Raw genomic sequence first — 22,716 nt, 5'->3', positions numbered from 1 at the left:
CACTTGGAGCCCAGGATGCTCCCCAGCAAGGCCTGGGGTTTGGCTATGTCTCTCCCACCTGACTCTCTGACTCCCCAACTTCCCACCTCATTGGCTGCCTGGGGACCCAATTCAAGCCGCTGAACCTCCATTTCAACCCTAGTGCCTGGGAGGACAATCATAGCACACTGCTTCCCTACCCCCACCCCAATGGGGTCTCCACAAACACAGACCTACTGAGCAAGGCCATTCCAGGGAGAGATGCCAGCAGCCATCACTTAAATATGCACAGAGATTAGAAAGGGGGAATCATGCACCCCACTCCTGAGAGCACAGCTCTGTCTCTGGGTCCTCCTGCCCACTTCAGATTAGGCCAGAAACACTCCCCAAGAGCCAGCTCAACCTAACCACCCCCACAGGAGGCAGAGGGAGGCCTACCCAGGCATCCAGGCCCAGACACCACCTCCCTCTTTTTCTGGGAAAATGTCCTCCAGGAATCTCTCAGCCAAGAGCACAGAGGGTGGGGTGGGGCTGGGGGGGCAGTTCTCTGCTTTCCATATGGCTCTAACTCTGAGCACTCCCCTTGTGTCTCTGCCTGGGTTGCCCCCTCCCCAACCCCCCCTGCCCCAGCTTGGCCTTCTCATGTTTGAGGGGACAATTTCCAGGCCTGGCTCGGCCTCTGGAAGGATATGGTCAGGATTTGGGAGACATCCCAGCTCTGGCTTCAGCCCTCAGGATGTAGAAGAGAGGGAGGGGGTTCTTACCAGGCTGCCAGCTCTTGACAGGGGTCTGAGAAATCCCGGGGGGCAAAGGGCTGCTGCCTAAGTCTCTGGTCCCGTCAGGTCAGCGACAGCGCCTGGACCCTGGAGGAAGGCAGGCTGAGCAGTCATGCAGGTTTGCCAGGGAGGAAACCTGTAGTGCCAAGGTGGCCCCAGGACAATGCTGGCTACAGAGGCGGGGGTGAGTGGAGGCTGCTGGGTCCAGCTGGCAGATGGCAGGGGAAAGGGGCCCCAGGATAGAAAAACCCTGGGGGGGTAGCAGTCCCAACGGGGGTGTCCAGGCAAACAACACAGGGTTTGGGGTTCAGTGGGAGGTCAAGTGGCAAGGATACTAAGCTATCTTCTGTCTTGTATCAGGGGCTCAGCCCTGGGGGACCACAGAGCCCAGCACCCTGTCCCTAGACACACTCCTGGGAGGCAATACCTAACCCAAAAGAGGGGCCTGAGTCTGACCTCACTTACCAACTGCCCTCAGATGGCCACTCCTCACCCCACATACACCCTTTTCTGTGCTCGCCCCTCCTTTACCTGTGCCCAGGCCCACTGTCCTCACAGGCTGGACACATCCTCTTTGCTGTGGGAGCTGGGGGTCTGGAGCCTCATGCTCCAAATGTCCCCTACCCAGGGAATGTGAGGGCCCAGAGCTGGGGGGGGGCGTGGGGGGGCTGTCCCTCAAGTAGGCTCCTAGAGCTGGGTGGGTCCCTAGCTCAAGCTTGATCCCTAGAGGAGCCAGGACTCCCCCTCTTCACACTGCCTCCCCACCCGTCAAGTAGAAGAAGGAAGCCTGGGGCAGGTGCATCTGACCTGCCACCAGCCGGCTCTGAGCTGGCCCTACGCGGGTAACCGGGTAACCGGCACTCTTCATCCCCCCAATCTCCCAGGCCTGGGTCAGAGGAAGGGCACACCACCTAGCCCGCCCAGCCCTGTCCCCAGTCGGGCAGGAGGCGCAGTAAATATTTGGCGAGCAGGAATGCGTATGCAGGTGGACAGGTCAGCTACTGCGGTCGCCCACTGCCCGGGGAGTCCCTGAGCAGGTGACGGCACAGTCCCCCCTGATTCCGATCCAGCGCTCGCAGCACCACCAAAGCCACGGGGCCACAGCCAGCGCCTCCCTCCGCGTCTCCAGGCCCCGCTCCGGACGGAGCCCCAGAGCCCGGGCTGGCGTGGCCGCGGGGGGGGGGGGCTCTAGCGAGCGCTCGCGAGGCAGCAGGGCCCCCGGGTCCCCGCGGTGCGGCCGGGCCGGGGCGGGGCTGGGGCGGGGCGCACGCGGCGGGGACTCCCTCGGGCTCGGCGCCCGCGGCGGGCGGCCATGGGGGCGCGGCTGGGCCGGCGGAGCGGAGCCGAGGCGGGCTCGGAAGCCGGGGCGGCGGCGGGGTGCGGGCCCGCGCCCTATGAGCGCCGGGTGCGCTGGCTCCGCGAGATCCAGGCGACGCTCCGCGAGCGGCGGCCCGAGCGCGCCCGGCAGCTGCTGCGCCTCCTGCGCCAGGCGAGAGAAGGAGCGGGCGGGCGGGCGGGCGGGGGCCGGGGCCGGGGGGCCGGGGGGGCGGGGGGGCCGCGGGCCTGGACGCGCCGGGGCCGGGGGGCGCGGCTGGCCCGGGGCGCGGGCGGGCGGGTCCGCGGGGGGTGCGGCGGGCTGAGGGGTCTCGCCGGGGCGGGGGCGCGAGGGAGGGGAAGCCGTGGGCTGGAGTGGAGGCCGCTGAGGCTGCGGGGGCGGGGGGCTGTGATGCGGAGGAGGGGCCGTGACGGTGGCCGCCTCTCTGGGGTTTCAGAGGTCAGTCTGTGTGTTGAAGGTGCCCCAAGCTTGGAGCCAAGAACCCAGATTCAGGCCTCGGCAGGAGAAGAGTAGAGCTGGGAGGAGCCGCAAGGGAGGGGTGAGAGGGGGGTGACATCTTGTGCCGAGGGGCAGGGGAGGAGGACAGCTCCTCTCTCCTTGGGGTGACCAGCTGGTCAGCCTGCCCAACCTCACCATGACACCAGGGCAGCCCAGACAGAGCTACAACTCACATCACCCATCCTCCTAACAGGCAGATCACCCCCGTTTGGTACATACACCTGGCATCTGTACACCACAACAGCACGTCTGGATTGGGGTGGGGGGGATTGTGCCTCTGGTCCCACACACACCAGGTACCTGAGCCAGCCTGGGGTGCCCCCGGGAGACATGGGTTCTGGTCCCAGCATCGCCACCCGGCAAGCCACTTCCCTTTCTGGCAGTGTCCCCACCCCTCGAAGCAGCTGCCACCACAACCTGCCCCTTCCTGGAATCTGAATCAGCCATGCAGGTGTTTGGCCTACAGGTGGATGATTAGAGAAGGGAAACTGAGACTTGGACAACAGTGGTGAGCCTCCAGCCACAGAGAAAATTAGGGGGGCAGCCAAGGCCAGAGCCCAACCCCTGGCCTCCCAGCCCACCCCCTGCTGTGCTGGGCTTCCTTTCTCTGGGCTTCGCCTGCTGGAAAGGTGGGGCTGGCCCTTTAAGAGGAGCTGTCCGCACCAGCAGAAGGTTGGCTGTGTGTCTGGGGCCCTGTCTGGGTCAGCCCAGGCTCACCAGCTAGCCCTCTCTTCTGGATCCTCCCTAGCTGGCATTTGTAACTTGAATGGTGTTTAAAACGCAAACAGCAAAGCAGCACCGAATCAGCTAGACCATCCAGAGGCACAGATCTTTGTCTAGAATGGTATCTGGAACCAAAGCACCAGCAGGACTTTTTTTCTTTTTTTTAACTGGGAAAGCAGTGATGTTGCCCCCTTGTGTCTCAGAGGCCAGAATTCCCAGCCAAAGAGGGGGCTACCCTGCCCCACAATCCACAAGGACTCCACAGTTATGGCCCTTGGGCATTCCCACCTGGCCTGTCTGCCTGTGCACAGGGTCTTTAAGCATAAATCGTGTCACTCTCTGGCTTGGGGAGGGCCCAGGGGTCTGGAGGCCCCCCTGGCTGTGCCTGCCCCATCAGCTTGTCAGTATATACTCTAAATGGGCACTCTAAAAGGATGTTCAGTACCACACCAGGCCTATGGGAGTAATGGGAGGAGAAGCCCAAGGACTGAAGGCAGGAAGGCCAGGGCAGGCCAGGGACCCAATGGTGAGGTCTCTGAGGGGTGGGAGACATGGAGGCTGGACAACGTGGCCAGTGGGCCGGGGAGGGTGGGAATGCCAGGCCGAGCGTGAGTCTCTAGTGTTGCACAATGAGAGCCATTTGGTTTCCAGTAAAGGGGTTAAGGATCAAGCTTAGGTGCGTGTTTCTGGAGCTGGCTCTGACAGCCCAAGGGTAGGATGAGATGGGTGTTGGGAGGCTGAGAGGCCCAGGAGGAGGTTGTTAGGGAGAGAGGCCTGAACCTCTTGGGCCAGTGGGGAGGGTGAACTGGGCAGAGATGGGAGAGGGAAGAGTGCCAGGTGGTTCTGAGCTCTCACTTGAGTGCTGGGAAGATGGGGACAGTGATGCCCTTTACTGAGCTAGGGCACAAGAAGTGAGGCCAGCTTCAGGTCAGGAGGTGAACACACCCAGTCTAAGCTGCCTTTGGGACATCTGAGCTGAGAGAGAGGTCCAGTCCCACAAATGGGGCCTGGACCTGTCAGCAAACAGATGGTGACCAGAAGTCTAGAGAGCTTGGGAATAGATGGAAGAGGCAAAGGGCCCCAAGGGAATGTGGGAGGATGGCAGCATTTGGGGGTCCTCAGAGGAACCCCCAAAGAACCCTCCAGACAAGCCCAACCCCAGAGGTAACAGGTGTCATAGTACCATATTTTGCCTCCAGGGAACCAGTCTAAGGGTTTTGGAACCTATTTATCATCTCCCTGAAGCCCCCGATGCACTGACACTCTCCTCATCCAAAGGGTCCCCTTGCTTCTGGACAGTTGGCCCATTGCCGCCTGGGAAGAGACTCCAACAAGCATCAGAGAGGGAGACCGAGAACTGGGAACAGGCGCGAGGGTCTGGCTTAGATGGGGACCTGGAGACGGGAGAGCCCAACTCCTGGCTCACTCAGCTGTCCTCACCACGCACAGGACCTGGGCCTCGAGGGGACCCTCCTCACTGACATCCTCTACAGGAATGTGGCCTTCCTCAATCTGGTGGACCCCATCTCCCATGACCTGCTGGTGAACCTGGCCCGGGACCTGCAGTGCCCCAAGACGGTGAGGCCAGTAGACGTGGGCCTCAGGCTGGGCAGTGCGGCTGACAGGGACCAGGAACACCCAGGGCTGGAGGCTAGGAGCCTTGTGTTCATCTGGCTTGCTTCAAGGCTTTAAGCAGGTCAATGTCCCTCACTGGGACCTGATGCCAGTTTCAGTGTATTAGGATGGCAAGCAGCTAGAACACCTGTGAGCTGTGCTTTCCTACATCTGAAAAGTCATGTGTTGGGTAGACCTGCTTCCACAGTGCCAGCACTGTGCGCCAGGGCCTGGGACCCAGGCAGAAAGTCATACAGGGACACTGCGGGACATAGAATGTTCTGATAAATCTGCTGATGGAACCAAGCTCCAGCCTCTGAGTTCCTGGGGCCAGAAGAGAGCCACCCTAGGCTGGAATCCCTGTCCGCATGTCCCCATCCTGTATGGATACATCTGGGGACAAGTGTGCACTGCTTCCCACAGCAGTGTGAGCCACAGGCAAATCCCTCCTCATGTTGAATTGGAATTTGCCATCTGTGGCCTCCATCCCTCCTCCTCCCAAGCCACCACATCTGCTCCCAACCCTGCTTTGGTGGCACCTGCAGATACCCTGCCACGAGCATGGAAGGTGCTGTGCTCCTGACACAGCCACCAGCCTCCATCCCTTAGTCACAGGTCTCTGTGTGAAACAAGGATGCCCACTATGGGCCCAGCCAGCTCTGAACTCCCACATCTATAAGCAGGCATCACAAGGATTCTGAGGCTAGCTTCGAGCCACACAGTGACTGCCAGGGCTTGCTGCCACTGTGTGTACGCACCGTTAACAGAGGAACAGGATAAAGAATGTGCTGGATAGTGGAGTGTGCTCAGTGCCAGCTTTGTGGAAAGCAGAGCATCCCTGTTTTTCCCCCTCCACGCTAGGTCTCTCTGAGGGCCCACTTAGGACCAGGAGAGAGCCAAGTGGTGGGAGTAACACATTAACCCTCCCAGCCCTGGCAGCCCAGACCCAGGCCCCATAGGCACGGTCTAGCTTGGAGAGTGAGAGGAAGAAGAGCATGCTGACCTGGCTTGTTCCTATTCCCTGGGGGTGGCGTCAGTGGAGCAGGGCTCCCTGGAGGGGCCTGGTCCTGCCTCCCCCTGTGGCGAGTTGCGGGGGATCGTTGAGGGTGGGCAGGGAGCCGGCTGATAGCCTCGAGACACTGGCCTTGGGCCTGAGGACAGGGAACAAGGGCCCATTGTCTAGGCTTCCTCCCGCCGGGCACCGCGGGCTTCAGACCAGCCTGTCCAGTTCCCAGTGGCAGCCTCCCCTGGCTGTGTGCCAGGCTTCAGCCAGGGTGGGGGGTGGGAGGGGGAGGCCAGTGGTCAGCTCAGTGATCCATGATGAATCATGTGCTGGGGCACACACTTGGATCCCCAAGGCCCCGAGGGGGATGGGAGGGGCTCAGCCTTACCCTGACAACGCTTCCCCTCAACAGGACTATGAGCTCTGGAAGTCCTCGGATAAGATCTGCCGGCAGCTCATCTACCATCTCACCCCTCACTCCAAGCGGCAGCGAGGATCCAGCCTGCCCCAGAGGAAGACCCCGAGCTGGTAAGGGGAGCCTAGCCACAGCCCCACCTCATGGCCCCTTAGGGTCCCTTCCTAGGCTGACATGGAGAGGCAGCTCAGCAAGAGGCTGGTGCCTGAAACCGTACCCTGTGAGCCCCTCACTCTTGTCTGCATCACAGCTCTGGAATGCTCCCCAAACCAAGCTGCACGCTCTCTGTGACCTGCTTCCATCACCCCTCAATCCCTGGCCTGTCACAGGGCCTGGCCCCGACCCCTGAATCCTCACAATAGGCTGTGAGGGAGACAGATTCTGGGTCATGATTCCAATTTTATAGGAAAGGAAACCAAGGTGGGGAGAGGCCAAGTGGCTTGCCCAAGGCCACACCCTGCCCTGATTTTCCTAGAGCTCTTTAAAAAGCCTTGCTAGGCTGCCTGAAGCCAAGGCCTCCACCACCAGCCTGAGACCTACTCTGCTGTGGGTTTCCCTTCCCAGTCACTCCATCACAGCTCTGTGGCCAGACTCAGCCTAGGGACTTGCTGTGGACACCAGGTCCAGGGACCTGGAACCACAGCCCCGGTGCTCTCCCCTGCTTGCTTCCCTACCCCCTGAGCCCGGTGGCTCGCGATAAGCCCAGAGCCCATGGGGTTGTTCCCTCCCTAGCAGTGGTCCCCCTGCCTAACTGCATAGTAGGCCATGTTCAAACAACAGTAGAGACCTAGAGGGCAGTTCCAGGGGTGGTGGAGGATGCTTCTCAGTCTCTAAACTTTCTTTCCAGCTTAGAACATAGGGGGCCCTTCACCTCCCAACAGCCCACGGCCACACGTCCCAACACATCCCCTCTTGCTCCTCCCCTCTTGCTCCTCTAGCCCCCAAGGCCAGGGGGACTACCCTGATACCCTGTCACCCCCATAGGAACATCTGTCTGTACCCACAAAAGGTGGACTTTGGAGGAGACATGGGGGAAAAGATGTGGGCTCAGCAGTTAGAGTACCTCAATTTGAAGACCTGGCTTCTCTCTCTTAGTAGTATGTGACCATGGAAGAGTCCTGTTACCTCTCTGAGCATCATTTGCTCCTCTGCAGAATGAGATCATTCTTACTCTAGATATAATAAGAGTGACAACGTAGGCACGCAGTAAGGTTTTATAATAGTGGCTCGAGAAACCTTAACACATGTATCTTTATTCCTCATATCAGCCAAGTCTCCTTTTCACCAAAGGAGAAACTGAGGCTCAGAAAGGTTCCAAGAATTGACCAAGGCCACCCATGTAGGAAGTAGCAGTTTGATCCCAGTATGGCCTGACAGTAGGGCCCGGGTCCTGCCACCACTGTGGGCTGCCCCGATGGGTGACCGTCTGCAGCTGGTGGGGCCTGCCTGGGCCATGGACGCTGGCTCAGTCCATCCTTGCCTGCAACCCTCCCACAGCCTCAAGAGCAGCCTCCAGATGACAGAGCTGACCGGGGAGACCGTGAACCTCTCAGGGATTCGGCTGTCGGCGCGTGATGTGCAGCATATCATGCGCTACCTGGGAAGCCAGGGAGCTGGGCTCACGGTGCTGGACCTGAGCTTCACAGGGCTGAGTGACGAGCTGTTGCGCCTGCTGCTGCCCAGCCTCTGGACACTGCCCCGCCTCACCCAACTCCTGCTCAACGGCAATAGGCTGACGAGGGCCACTGCCCGTGAGCTCACCGAGGCTGTCAAGGACCCCACCAAGTTTCCTGCGCTGGCCTGGGTGGACCTGGGCAACAATGTGGACGTAGCCTCCTTGCCCCAACCCCTGCTGGTTGGCTTGCGCCGGCGGCTGAGCCAACACACTTCACTCCCCACCATCTATGAGGGCCTGGACCTTGAGTCTGAGGGTGGCACAGCCTCCACCTGGGGCTCGGCGGCTGCTGGGCCAGGGTCTGAGTCCCAGGCCTGCTGCACGAGGTGACCTGCCACCCACCCTGACTCCTACCTGAGTGCCAACACTCTTAGGCATGTGGGATGGAGGATGACGGAGGCCTTCCAGGACCCCGGAGATCCGGTGTAAATGCTCAGCCTGGAATGAAGGGGATGGAAGGAGACTGGCTTCATCAAAGGCCAGCCAGTCAGCCCAGGATCAAGTGTGAGGCTTCTCCCAGCAGGGAGGGAGGGCCCAGCACCTGCAGTAAACGGTGATGCCCCCTCTGCTTCAGCCTTTCTACACTGCGGACCTCAGGGCCGCTGAGCGCCAGCCCTGCTTCTGGGGTGGGGAGAAGGGGCAGCCAAAGGTTCGGGGGTGTTGCCCACCTGAAAGGGAGGGACCAAGCTCACACTGACTTCCTGCAGGTGCTGCCTGGGCAGACCCCATGGTGCAGGGTCGGGTCTATCTGTGGGCAGGGGCTTAGAGGAGGCCTCCAGGGACCTGACCTTAACAGCTGGGTGGGGCTTGGAGTGGAGCAGGTTGGGAGGCTACAGAGGGGCAAAGCTCAGAATGGAGCCCCACAGCAAGCTTGGGTCTGAGCCCAGGATGCTGACCTCCCCACCAGGACCCCTTGGGCTGGGGATAAGACTGTGCTGACAGGAGGCCACAAAGGGCAGGTGCAGCTCCCCCACCCCAACCAGGACCCATCCCCCTGTACTTAGTGGGCAACTCCATGGGGTTAGGAGACACCTCAGACCAGAAACAAAGAGCTTGTGTGTTCCCTCCAGGCCCCTACGACCCATGTGCACAGTCATTCCTCTGGGGGACCCCCAGAAAGCATGCAAGAGGTAGAGGTGGACACATCAGCAGTGGGAGCTGGGAGTGGAGCATTCTGAGCACTGCCCCAGGGGTAGTCGGCTCCCAGCAAGGGGCTATCTTCTGTCCCCTCAAGGACCATCAGGGCAGGCTCCAGATCAGAAGCCTAAAGCCATGGTTACCTGCTCAGCCATGTGTGAAGACCTGGAGTACAGCCCAACTAGGAGTCAGTCAGAGCAAAGAAAGACAATGAAGGAATTTAAAGATGTCCAGGGGGGAAACTGAGGCTCAGAATGGGGAAGCCAGCAGCCGAAGTCTCCCAGGTCAGGTCTAGGGCAGTGGTGATGCTCATGGATAAGGAGACACCTGATGGCAGAGAGAAGCTCCAAGGGCCAAAGAGAAGGTGGGGCACTCCCCTGGGCCTACATACCCAGGCCCACCAGCTGACCTTCCTCCACAGTTGGGACCATGAGTCAGCAATGATTCCAGGCCAGCCAGATGCATAAGAGCCTCTTGAGCCAGAAAGGAGATGGCCAAGAAGGGTGAGGACGGCATGGTGCTGGGTTCCAGGAGCAGGCAGGATGTGGGGAGGAAAAGGAGCTCCCTCTCTGCTGCCGCCTGCCCCTCCACCCCCCCACCCGCCACCCGAGGACAGGCCCCTGCCAGCCTGGCTGCTTTTGGAAGAACCCTTATCCGGAGGTGGTGGGAAGGGTGTGAATTACACCAGGTTCAGCCCAGCTCTGCTCCTGACTCGCTGTTGGGACCTGGCCAGGGCCTCCTCTCTCCTGGCCTTGGGTCTCTCCTTTTTCCTCTGTGTTAAGGCTGGCTCTCCAGAGGCCTTCCAGCTCTCAACCCTCCATGTCCTGGGGTCCTGGCCCTCTCAGTCCTCCTTGTTTTAAAGACATGGGCCTGCCCATTGGCCTGGGAGCCACAGAAGTATCTCCGGTGCCCAGGCTCCGGAACAAGGGGCTCAGGCTCCCCGGCGCAAGATAGAGCAGGGTGGGAGATGAAAAGGGCCAGAAGGGAAGAGAAAGATGGGGAAGCTGGCCTTGCCCTGGGCAGGCTGTTAAGTCCGCCACAGGCAGGCAGCCGTGTTCTGTGATTCCTTGCTGGAGAAATGCCGAGCTCGCTGTCCTCCCTGCCCTCCTGCTCCCCTCGCTCCCTGCCCACCACTGGCCCAAATCCAGCCCACAAACCTTGAACGCTGCTGCTGGGAGAGATTCCTACCAGGATGGTGTGACGACCTGAGCGGGGTGTCACCAGGCGAGCTCTGGGAGAATTCAGGCAGCAGCAGCTGGTCTCAATCTCCCCGCCTCTCAGACGGAGGCACGCGACGCAATAGCTGAGCTCGAACATAAAACAGCTCAAGAGAAGAGGGTTGGCCTTGTTGCCAGGCAGGTGTCACAGCCCCTTCACGAGCCCTCACGCCGGGGCCTCATGGCCATCACTGAGGCTACTCTATCGGCAGAGACACTCCAGTAGGAGGGGGCTTGTGCCTTGTGAAGCTTGGGGGGCAGACAGCCCCCACCAGGCAGGCTCCAGCCTGAGTTCCAGACCCCAGAGGCAACAGATAGGCCTTGCCCAGGCCTAGTCTTGGAGGCAGATAGGCTCAGCTTGGTCCTGGCCCTGTCGCCCACTGGTGGTGTCCTCTCGGAGTCTGTTCCTTCATCTTGGGAACTAGGTACACCAAGCCTCCCCTTGTCCTGCTGGAGAGAGCATGACACGGTCTGGAAAGCGCCTGCTGTGTGGGAGGGCACAGGGCAGGCACACTCTTCAGCGTCAGTGGGGCCTCCACCCAGGGCTCCCTGGATGGGAATGGCAGGAGCCCAAACCTCCAGGACTCAGCAGAGCTGAAGCCATTTATTTATTTAGAGAGCACTTCTGTAGCCTTTCTGTGGGCCAGGTACTGTGCAGATGGCTTTACATTCCTTTAATTCTCTTCACACTTATAGGTGAGTGAACTGAGACAGGGAGAGGTCAAGTGATCTGTCCAAGGTAAAGAGCTAGAAAGGAGAGAAGCCGGGATGTGAGCCAGGAGGCCTGGGTTGTCTGTGATGCTAACGCCAGCCTGATGCCTCCTGTCCCACAGCCATCCTGGGTTGGGGGTGAAGGGGGGTTGCTGAGGGTTCATGGGAATTCTTGAGCAAGCCCCCGCCGGAGACACCATTTGACATAGCAGACCTGCTTTGATAGCAGGTGTCCTGCAGCTGAAGAGACCCTCAGCCACACTAGCCCTAGCACAAGACCAATCAGGACCTCCCTGGGCCTATTTCTTTGTGTGCAAAATGGGTGCAGAGGGGAGCAGTGAGGACCTAGGCTTTGCCCTCTTCCACGATTGAAAGGGACAAATGGGGAGTGGGTTCAAAAGCACTCACCAGCCTGAATGAAGCCCAGCCCTGTACTTAGGGTGCGGGATCGATGCCCACTTCTGACGGTCTGAGTGGGACAACTGCAGTTACCTTCACCTCTCTGGGCATCAGCCTCCTCAAGCTTAAACATGCTTTGCCAGGATGTTCAGAGCATTGGAGGGAAACATGTAGGAAAGATACCTGTGATCCACAGGACCTCTGTGACCAATGCTTGGGAACTTCTTTACTGCCCAGAAGGGAAAATATTTGAGTCCAGATAAGGTGCTTTCCATATGAATCTACAGCAAATGTCAGCCTCTGCTGAGTCTTTGTCTTGAAAATCCAAAATCTCATGCAGCTGATCCAAGTGGTTGATATCAACCCAGCACAGAGGTTTTTCTCTAGGTTCTAAAGGGAAAGGAAAACACACTTCTTCCTCTTAGAGATGATTGCAAATCATCAGTGAAAACCAGTATTTCCTTTCCCAACTGTATACTTCAGTTTTAATTTTTAAAAATTATATTGTGTTTTTTTTTAATTTTTTTTAATTTTTATTTATTTATGATAGTCACAGAGAGAGAGAGAGAGAGAATGAGGCAGAGACACAGGCAGAGGGAGAAGCAGGCTCCATGCACCGGGAGCCCAACGTGGGATTCGATCCCGGGTCTCCAGGATCGCGCCCTGGGCCCAAGGCAGGCGCCAAACCGCTGCGCCACCCAGGGATCCCTATATTGTGTTTTTATCTTTAAAATATATATATTTATTTTTAGAGAGCGAGAGCATGCATGAGCAGGGGGAGGGGCAGAGGGAGAAAGAGAAAATCTCAAGCAGACTCCACACTGAGCATGGAGATTGACGCAGGGCTCAATCTCATGACCCTGAGATCATGACCTGAGCCAAAATCAGGAGTCTGGCACTTAACTGACGGAGCTACCCAGGTGCCCCCAAAATTGTATTGTATCTTAAGATTTTATTTATTTATTTATTTGGGACAGAGAGAGAGCATGAGCAGAAGTAGGGGCAGGAGAGGGATAAGCAGGCTCCACACTGAGCAGGTCGCTTGTCACAGGGCTCGATCCCAGGACCCCGGGATCATGATCTGAGCCAAAGGCAGATGCTTAATAGACTGAGCACCCAGGCACCCTTGAACTGACTTTTAAATGGAAACACAACATATCAGAATTTATAGGATGCCACTAAAATAGAACTTGGGGGGGGGTACATTTATAGCAGTAAACATCTATTTAAGAAAAAAATAAAACGGTCTCAGATCAATGATCTCAAGCTATATTAATACCAGACAAGAAAATTCACTTAAGAATCTAGAAAAAGGGGCTCCTGGCTGGCTCAGTTAGTAGAGCATGTGACTCTTGATCTTGGGGTTGTGAGTTTGAGCCTTATGTCGAGTATAGAGATTATACAAAAAATAAAAAATTAATTAAAAAAAAGGATCTAGAAAAAGAAGAGCCAATGAAACCTAAAGTAAGTAGAAAGAAGGAAATAAAGATCAAAGTGGATATCAATGAAATAGAAAACAGAAAATCATAGAGAAAATCAAGATGATAAAATTGATAAACTTCTAGCCAGACTGATCAGGAAAGAAGAAAGAAAGAAAAAAAAAAGACACAATTACCGATCTCAGAAATGAGAGGGGTGACTACTACAGATTCCACAGATATTGAAAGGGAATATCATGAAAAATTTTGTGCCAACAAATTGAACAACTTAGATGAAATGGACAAATTCCTTAAAAGATCCAAAGTACCAATATTTAAGAAGTACTAACCTGAATAGTCCTATATCTATTTTTTAAAAGATTTTATTTATTTATTCATGAGAGACATATAGAGAGAGAGAGGCAGAGACACAGGCAGAGGGAGAAGCAGGCTCCACACAGGGAGCCCGACGTGGGACTCGATTCCGGGGCCCCAGGATCACACCTTGGCCTGAAGGCGGCACTAAACCTCTAAGCCACCAGGGCTGCCCAAATAGTCCTATATCTATTAGAGAAACTGGAATTGTAGTTGAAAACTCTCTACAAAGAAAATTTCAGGTCTGTTTGCCTTCATTGAGGAATTTTACCAAATATTTAAGGAAGAAATAGTATCAATTCTCCACAAACTCTTCCAAAAAAATTAAAGAGAAGGAAATAACTCATTTTATGGGACCAGAATTACCCTGATAAGCAAAAGCATGCAGGCAAAGAAAGATATTACAAGAAAAGAAAACCATAGTGAGATGCTACTACCCCAGAGAAAATGAAATATATGTTCATGCAAGACCTTGTATATGACTATTCATAGCAGCTTTATTTGTAATAGCTAAAAACTGGAAACAACCCAAATGTCCACAAATGGTGGTACATCCATCCAATAAAATACAACTCAACAATTAAGAGGAATTGATATATTCAACATTGTGGGAGTCTCAAAATAATTACGCTGAGTGAAAGAAATATAAAAGAATACATCCCATATTTTTGCATATATCTAAAACCATAGGGGTGCCTGGCTGTCAGTAAGAAGAATGTGACACTTGATCTCAGGGTCGTGAGTTCAAGCGCCACATCAGTGTAGCGATTACTAAAAGAATAAATAAATAAATGAACTTTAAAAAAACACCTCTAGAAAATGCAAACTAATCTATAGGGGCAGCAAGCAGGTCAAAGTCCTTCCTGCTTGGAAGGGAGTGGGCAGGGAGGGGCAGAAAGGAGGCATTATCAAGGGGTACAAGGAAATTTTTGGAAATGACTGGTATCTTTACTGTCTTGATTGTGGTGGTGGTGGTTTCATGAAAGTCAAAATGTCACCATATTGTACATTTTAAATTGTAACACTTGTTGGGGCACCCGGGTGGCTTAGTAGGTTAAGCTTCTGATTCTTGGTTTCTTCCGCTCAGGTCATGATCTCATGATCATGAAAAGGGTCATGAAACTGAGATGGAGGCCCCTTCGGGCTGTGCACTGAGCCAGGAGTGCACTTGCAGATTCTCTCCTTCTGCCCCTCCTCCCACGTGCACAGGCACGCAGGCACATGTGCCCACTCTAACAAATTAAAATAAAATAAATATAAAAAAATAAATTGTGGGGATCCCTGGGTGGCTCAGTGGTTAAGTGCCTGCCTTCAGCCTGGAGCATGATTCTTGAGTCCGGGAATCGAGTCCCGTGTCGGGCTCCCTGCGTGGAGCTTGATTCTCCCTCTGCCTGTGTCTTTGCCTCTCTCTTTCTCTCTCTCTCTCTCTCTCTCTCTCTGTCTCTCATGAGTGAATAAATAAAATCTTAAATAAAATAAAATAAAATAAATTGTAACAATTATTATGTCCGCTTTTATTTCATTTGTACTACAATGAAGGATTATTTAAAAATACAATACAGGGGTGCCTGGGTGGCTCAGTCGGTTAAGGGAGCCTGCTTCTCCCTTTCCCTCTGTCCCTCCCCCTCTGCCTGCTCTTGGTGGAGCACAAACCCACACTCTCTCTCAAGTAAATAAAATCCTGAAAATAAATAAATAAATAAATAAATAAATAAATAAAGTAAAAGTTCAAACAACTAATTTCTCTTTTGGCTTCTTCTTTGATCCATGGGTTACTTAGAAGTGTGTTATGTTATTGTGTTTCCAAATATTTAGAGATTTTCCAAGGATCTTTCTGTTAATGACTTCTAATTTAATTTAATTTAATTGTGGTCAGACAACATACTTAGTATGGCTTTGAAGCCTTTTGAATTTTGGTAAATGTTCTGTGTGTGCTTGAGAAGAATGTGTACTTGAGAAGAATTTTGCTATTGTTGAGTGGTTCTATTAAGTGTTAATCAAAATAAAGTTGACTACTATACCCTGCTGGCTTTCTGTCTACTTGAGCTATTGATTATTGAGAGGGGAACTGAAACCTCTGACTGTAATTAGATTTGTCTATTTCTTGTTGCATTTTTTGCATCAGGTATTTTGAAGCTTTTTATTAGATGCATAAATGTTTAAGATTTTTATGGCTCCATGAATAACTGACTCTGTCATCATTAGGAAATGACCATTATCCCTGGCAAGACTTCTTGCTCTGAAACCTACTTGTCTAATATTAATGTAGCTAGAGCTACTCTAGCTTTCTTTTGATTAGTTGTTAGCAATGGTATTATCTTTTTCCACCCTTTTACTTTTAACCTATTTGTGTCTTTATATTTAAAGTGTGTTTCTTGGGCAGCCCTGGTGGCTCAGCGGTTTAGTGCTGCCTTCAGCCCAGGGCCTGATCCTGGAGACCCAGGATCGAGTCCCACGTCAGGCTCCCTGCATGGGGTCTGCTTCTCCCTCTGCCTGTGTCTTGGCCTCTCTTTCGGTGTGTGTCTCTAATAAATAAATAAAATATATTTTTTTAAAAAGTGTGTTTCTTGGGTGACTGGGTGGCTCAGGAGGTTAAGAGTTTGCTTTTGGCTTAGGTCATGATCTCAGGGTCCTGGGACTGAGTCCACGCAGGGCTCTCTGCTCAGCAGGGCATCTGCTTCTCCCTCACCCTCTCCCTCTGTGCTCTCCTCCCCTCTTCCTTTCTCAAATAAATAAATAAAATATTAAAAAAATAAAGTGTGTTTCTTACAGGTAGTATGTAGTTGGGTCCTGCTTTTTTATTTAATTTTTTACTTAAATTCTAGTTAGTTAATTTTTTTTAGATTTATTTATTTATTCATTCAGAGAGAGAGAGAGAGGCAGAGAGAGAAGTGGGCTCCATGCAGGGAGCCCGACGTGGGACTCCATCCCGGGTCTCCAGGATCACGCCCTGGGCTGCAAGCGGCGCTAAACTGCTGCGCCACCAGGGCTGCCCCTAGTTAGTTAACATTAGTGTAGTGGTTTCAGTAGAATTTAGTGATTCATCACTTACATATATTACCCAGTGTTCATCAGAACCATTGCTCTCCTTAATACCCATCACCCATTTAGCCCATCTTCCACCCACCTTCCTCCACAACCCCTAGTTTATTCTGTATCATTAAGAGTCTCTTATGGTTTGCTTCCCTCTCTCTGTTTTTTTTTTTTTCCTTCCCATATGTTCATCTCTTTTGTTTCTTAAATTCCACATGAGTGAAATCACATGGTATCTGTCTTGCTCTGACTTATTTTGCTTAGCATAATACACTCTAGCTCCATTCACATCATTGTAAATGGCAAGATTTTTTTTTTAAATGGCAAGATTTAATTCTTTTTGATGACTGAGTAATATTCAATTGTGTATATATACCCTATCTTCTTTATCCATTCATCAGTCGATGGACATTTGGGCTCTTTCCATAGTTTGGCTCTTGTTGATAATGCTGCTATAAACATCCGGAGGGAAGTACCCCTTCAAATTTGTATTTTTGTATTCTTTGGGTAAATAGTACAATAGTCAGAGGTTGTTTTATTTTTAACTTTAAAAAATATATATTGTATTTATTCATTCATGAGAGACACAAAGAGAAAGGCAGAGACATAGGCAGAGAGAGAAACAGGCTCTCTGCGGGGAGCCTGATGCCAAGACTTGATCCCAGGACCCCAGGATCACAACCTGAGCTGAAGGTAGATGCTCAACCTCTGAGCCACCCAGGTGCCCCTATTTTTAACTTTTTGAGGAACATCCATACCATTTTGCAGAATGGCTGCACCAGTTTGCATTCCCACCAGTAGCATAAGAGGGTTCCCCTTTCTCCACATCCAACAACATCTGTTAACAACATTTCTTAACACTTAACACAAGAAAGAATGACCTGGTTCCAAAGTAGCACAAGGTTCACATTTTTACTGCAATCTTTACGTCCTGGTGCTATTTTATTCAACAAGATACCTCTTAAAAATGGCAGTGTTCATAAGTACAAAAATTGTTATATCCAGCAGGTGGTGTTCTACATAGTTAATAAGATAATTCTTCATAAAATTGATTTCCAAAAATGCATAATGTCTGATAATTACCTCAAAGGCCAAAAAATGAGCAGAAATAATCATTGGTTAATATTTGGCTTTGAGAAAGCCAGAAATGATTCAATTCCAAGAAATAAGCTATAATGATAAAAAATGTCATTAAACCAAAAGACGTCTTTTAAGCCAAAGCAAACTTTTCACCTCAAGATAGTTCTGGTTTTTACATTCTTAATTCCCTTTGTCCAGGACAGGACTTCAACCTAAGCTATTATTTGGCTAGAGTTCCTAATGCACAGTCATCCTCCACAGTATGTTTTCATTACAGTACATAAATTGCAAAATGGCAAATGTCTAAGTCAGTTATAAAGAATTTATAGCATAGTAAATGCCAATTTACAAAAACCATCAATAGACTTCTGCGCCAAAGCCTAAAAGTTGCTGCAGTAAAAGTCAAAACTAACATGATTCTTTGATATGCTCAGACTTTGTTTACTACAAATTATTGTCATAAAAAAAAAAAAAACAGAAAAGAAACCTTAGTAGATCCCTCCAAAGCTGTGTAATTTTCCAAATGATTCTCCTTGGGTTGTAAGAGCCTGTCCATTCTTTCAATTCTTTTTTAGTCGTTTAGCTTTTGCAATATTTTCTTGATGTTTTTGCTTCTTCTTTTGTTCCTTTTCCCTGGTCTTAATCATCTTGGCCAATTTCCAGGGCAGCATGGCATTTGCTAGAAACAATGAAATAAGAGCCAAAACAATTGTTGTAAGGAAGCCATATGGGTCCTGTGCAGACCATTCCACAACATACTCAGCCCAAGCATTTAGAGCAAACATCCTTCTAAGTCTTATGTTTGAGTAGTGATCTCCAACTTTGTCCTGAGATTATTAGTGAGCCGATTACAATTTCTGTTGACCCTTGGCTGCTTGTCTTCTTTGGCTCTACCATACACTTGTGAGACAAGGTTAAATTCTATATCTTCCTTCTGCAAGGTGTCCCCTGGACTAGATCTCCAAACCAGATGCTCTTGGCTCCTGAAGCTGCAGCTGATGATACTTCACTGGTATCAGCATGTCCCTTCCATCCTTTGTTTTCCCGCTTGCTCATTCTTCCTTCTCTACTCTATCCAGCCACCGCCCCTCAGGGGCTGTGTTCACCCACCCTTCAGCCTCCAGCACACCTCAGGTCTGCCTGGAAATGGTTGCCTCTGCTGGGTACTGGGGCAAAACCACCCACCTCTCCTACATCACAGCTGGGACCATGGGCTCAGACCCCTTAAGAGGCCATTATTGATGGCCCATTATCTTGCTACTTATTTTCTATTTGTCCCATCTGTTCTATGTTCCTTTCTTCCTTTTTCTGCCTTCTTTTAAAATATTTATGAATCCATCATAAATCTCCTTTTGTTGGCTTAACTTTTTTAATTGAGGTAAAATCCATATAATACAAAATTCCCCATTTTAACCATTTCTTATTAGATTTTATTTTTAAGTAATCTCTACCCTCAACAGAGAGCTCAGGGATCAAGAGTTGCACACTCTACCCAATGAGACAGCCAGGCGTCCCACCATTTTAAAGTGCACAATTCAGGGGCGTTTAGCACATTCTCCATGTTGTGCAACCATCCTCACTAATTACAGAACATTTTCATTTGCCCATAAAAGAAATCCCATAGCCATCAAGTAGGCACTCCTTATTCTCCCTTCCCCAGTCTCTGGCAACCACGAATCTGCTTTGTCTCTACGAATTTGCCTAATCTGAGCATTTCATATAAATGGAATCGTACATGGCCTTTGTGTCTGGCTTCTTCCTCTTAGCATGTTTTCAGAATGCATTCATGTTGTAGCATGGATCAGTAATTCACTTCTTTTTATAGCTAAATAGTATCTCATCGTGTGGATATACCTTTTTTTTTTTTTTTTTTTTTTTTTTTATGATAGTCACACACAGAGAGAGAGAGAGAGGCAGAGACACAGGCAGAGGGAGAAGCAGGCTCCATGCTCCGGGAGCCCGACGTGGGATTCAATCCCGGGTCTCCAGGATCACACCCTGGGCCAAAGGCAGGCGCCAAACCGCTGCGCCACCCAGGGATCCCAATATACCATTTTGTTTATCCATTTATCAGCTGATGGATATTTGAGTGTTGGCTTCTCTTGTTACTTCTGAGTTGTTTGGGATTTATATTATATATCTTTAATCTATTACAGTCTACCTTCAAGTAATATATCACCTTTAATGTAAGAATTTTATAATAGTATACTTTCCTTTCTCCCCTCTTGGTCTTTATGCTAATATTGTCATGTATTTTACTTTTACATATGTTAGAAGCCCCATAACACAATCTTCTCTCCTTGTGTAGATAATAGATTTCCATCTGGTATACTTTTCCTAATGTCCAAAGGATGTCCTTTAACATATTTTGTATAGCAGGCCTCCTGGTGATGAATTTTTTTTTTCAGCCTTTGTAGGTCTGAAAACATCTTTATTTTGCCTTCATTTCTAATAGATGCTTTTTCTCAAGTACTGCATATTAGATTAACAGGTTTTTTTTCTTTTCTGTCAGTACTTTATTTTTTATTTATTTATTTTTTTATTTATTTACTTATGATAGTCACAGAGAGAGAGAGAGAGAGAGAGGCAGAGACACAGGCAGAGGGAGAAGCAGGCTCCATGCATCGGGAGCCTGATATGGGATTCGATCCCGGGTCTCCAGGATCGCGCCCTGGGCCAAAGGCAGGCGCCAAACCGCTGCGCCACCCAGGGATCCCTCTGTCAGTACTTTAAAGATGTTACTTCACTATCTTTGTGCTTGCACTCTTTCCAATGAGTAATGTCATCCTTAGCATTGTTCCTTGATGATGACTTTTTTTTTCTCTAGCTGCTTTTTAAGATGTTTTCTCTTCACTGGTTTTGAGTTATGATATGCTTTAGTATCATTTTCTTCATATTTCTTGTACTTGAAGTTCATTTAGCTTCTTGGATCTGTGGGCTTATAATTGCTCATCAAGTTTGGAAAGTTTTTGGCCATTTATCTCTTCAAATAATTTTTCTGTCCCTATCACCACCTCTCCTTCAGGGACTCTAGCTCCACATAGATTAGGTCACTTGAAGCTGTCTCAGTTTTCTTCTTTTGTAGTTTTTTTTTTCTCTACATTTCATTTTGGGTAGTTTCTATAGTTGTGCCTTAAAGTTCACTAATCTTTTTTTTTTTTTTCAGCAGCATCTAATCTGTTGTTAATCTCATCCAGCTATAAGTGCAATTTGAAGTTTCTTCCTTTTCCTTCTTTCTCCTCCCTTCCCTCCTCCCCCACCTCCTTATATTTTTAAATCATCCATGCCTCTTTTTTTTTTTTAATTAAGATTTTATTCATCTAGAGAGAGAAAAAGAGAATGCACAACTGGGAGAAGGAGCAGGGAGAGGAAGAGAGAGAATCTCAAGCAGACTTCATGAGAGTAAGGAGCCCAACGCAGGGCTCAATCTTACACCTAAAATCATGACCTGAGTCAAAACCAAGATTCAGACGTTCAGCCCGCTGAGCCACCCAGGCACCGCTTCCTTAATTTTTTGAATATATGAAATAGTTAAAATAATGTTTAATGTCCTCTGCTAACTGTAACAATTGGGTCAGTTTAAGATCTGCTTTGATTATTCTCATTATTGATTGTGCTTTTCTGCCTTTGCATGCTGGTAATCTTTGATTGGATGCCAGAATTTTATCTTGTAAGGTGCCGGGCATTTTTATTTGCCTATAAATCTTTTTGAGTTTTGTTCTAGGATACAGCTAATTGAAAACAGTTTGATCCTTTCAAGTCCTTTAAAAAAATTTTTTTTAATTTTTATACTTTGTTAATTGGGTCCTGATCAGTGCTCAGTCCAGGGCTAATTATTTCTCATTTATGAGGCAAGACTTTCCTGGATATCTTATTTTTTTATTATTATTTTTTAATTTTGTTAAAAAAAGTTTTTTAATGCTTTAAAATTTATTTTTTTTATTTATTTATTTTTTAATTTTTATTTATTTATGATAGTCACAGAGAGAGAAAGAGAGGCAGAGACACAGGCAGAGAGAGAAGCAGGCTCCATGCACCGGGAGCCTGATGTGGGAATCGATCCCGGGTCTCCAGGATCGCGCCCTGGGCCAAAGGCAGGCGCCAAACCGCTGCGCCACCCAGGGATCCCTAAAATTTATTTTTATGATGCTTTGAGTCTTAGGGCCTTGCTGATTCTGGAGACTGTCCTCCCAGAGTTGGTTAATTCCTAGACAGTAAACAATTCACCTGCAGAGCATGCCTTTTGTATACAAACTTACTAATCAAACTGTAATTCTAACCACCTTTACCTAATTCTGACACAACAAACCAGTATTTTCTCTAAGTCACGCCAGTGCCAGGTTATGGACAACTAGGACCACTTCTGTAGCCAAGAACCCTCTGAATTTATTTGAATTAACCAATTCTAAGCTTACTCAAACTTGCTTACCTTATGTTGCCCGTTCTTTTTTCCATGTAAACCACAAGTTAAGGGCTCTGGGTCATGCTCTCTTCTTACTCCTACTGTCTTCTGATCTACTCTGGGGCTTTGTCATGTGACCTTGAATGGCATGGCATGCTCCCTCTTCTTGGAAATTGTAATCATATTCTTTCAAGGTAGTTGTCTCCATGCCTGTCACTTTACTACACCTAATTAAAACAAAATTCGTGATACATTCTTTTTTTTTTTTTAATTTATTTATTCATGAGAGACACAGGCAGAGGCTGAAACACAGGCAGAAGGAAAGCAGGCTCCATGCAGGTTGCCCGATGTGGGACTAGATCCCAGGACCCCAGGATCACGCCCTGGGCCGAAAGCAGGCACTAAACTGCTGAGCCACCCAGAGATTCCAACCCCCCTTTTTTTTTTTTTAAAAGATTTTATTTATTTATTCATGAGAGGCAGAGACACAGGCAGAAGGAGAAGCAGGCTCCCTGCAAGGAGCCCGATGTGGGACTTGATCCCAGGACCCCAGGATCACGCCCTGAGCTGAAGGCAGACACTCAACTGCTGAGCCACCCAGGTGACCCCCTTGGTACATTTTCAAAGAATGGTCTACCCAGTATTTTTTTGTTTTTGGCTGATGGGAACAGGAACAATTCCCAGTCTTGTGTAATGCCATGCACGGTTATCCTTAGTAATTCTTTCCCTGGCCCTGGTTAGTTTCTTCACACTCTCATGCTGACCAGGATTCTGAGTACTCAGGAGGACCCTCCCACAGATCTCCTAGGTGCTCATGCAGCTTTATTCTGGCATTCTGTCTCATGAACACAAGCTGCCTCAACCTCTCCGAACTCCTAGCTCAGACCTTTCAACCTAGGTAGATTGATAGGGTCCACTTCAGTTT

General features: G+C 50.2%; 3 protein-coding genes and 1 long non-coding RNA gene across 4 annotated transcripts in view; 1 reads left to right on the top strand and 3 right to left on the bottom strand.

Annotated features, from left to right (window-relative positions):
- GGT1 (gamma-glutamyltransferase 1) overlaps positions 1–6,342 on the bottom strand; it is a 29,686-nt gene extending 23,344 nt beyond the window's left edge. Inside the window, exon 1 of the mRNA XM_035706171.1 lies at positions 6,318–6,342. The gene's annotated coding sequence lies outside the window, so the exon portion shown is untranslated. The remainder of the gene's footprint in view (positions 1–6,317) is intronic.
- LRRC75B (leucine rich repeat containing 75B) lies at positions 2,068–8,587 on the top strand. The gene is made up of 4 exons (XM_025474714.1): positions 2,068–2,244; positions 4,762–4,890; positions 6,342–6,457; positions 7,842–8,587. The coding sequence occupies exons 1-4, from the start codon at positions 2,068–2,070 to the stop codon at positions 8,347–8,349; spliced, it is 930 nt and encodes a 309-aa protein (XP_025330499.1). The 3' UTR covers positions 8,350–8,587.
- LOC118352339 (uncharacterized) lies at positions 7,578–11,865 on the bottom strand. Its single transcript, XR_004809282.2, has 2 exons — positions 10,314–11,865; positions 7,578–8,457 (listed from the first exon to the last, which is right to left on the bottom strand). It is a non-coding gene; the product is annotated as an uncharacterized LOC118352339 (long non-coding RNA).
- Positions 11,866–17,199: 5,334 nt separating this feature from the next.
- LOC112676918 (small integral membrane protein 15-like) lies at positions 17,200–20,631 on the bottom strand. Its single transcript, XM_025474712.3, has one exon. The coding sequence runs from the start codon at positions 18,172–18,174 to the stop codon at positions 17,950–17,952; it is 225 nt and encodes a 74-aa protein (XP_025330497.1). The 5' UTR covers positions 18,175–20,631; the 3' UTR covers positions 17,200–17,949.
- Positions 20,632–22,716: the final 2,085 nt, after the last annotated feature.

Source organism: Canis lupus, chromosome 26 (assembly GCF_003254725.2).
Source record: "Canis lupus dingo isolate Sandy chromosome 26, ASM325472v2, whole genome shotgun sequence".
Classification (NCBI taxonomy): domain Eukaryota; kingdom Metazoa; phylum Chordata; class Mammalia; order Carnivora; family Canidae; genus Canis; species Canis lupus.
Note: the sequence above shows the minus strand (reverse complement) of the source record. Positions and strands in the feature narration are given on the sequence as shown.

Coding starts and splice junctions, on each gene's coding strand:
- LRRC75B (XM_025474714.1), top strand. CDS start 2,068: ATGGGGGCGCGGCTGGGCCGGCGGAGCGGAGCCGAGGCGGGCTCGGAA. Junction 4,891..6,341: donor ACCTGCAGTGCCCCAAGACG/GTGAGGCCAGTA, acceptor TCCCCTCAACAG/GACTATGAGCTCTGGAAGTC. Junction 6,458..7,841: donor CAGAGGAAGACCCCGAGCTG/GTAAGGGGAGCC, acceptor ACCCTCCCACAG/CCTCAAGAGCAGCCTCCAGA.
- LOC112676918 (XM_025474712.3), bottom strand. CDS start 18,174: ATGTTTGCTCTAAATGCTTGGGCTGAGTATGTTGTGGAATGGTCTGCA.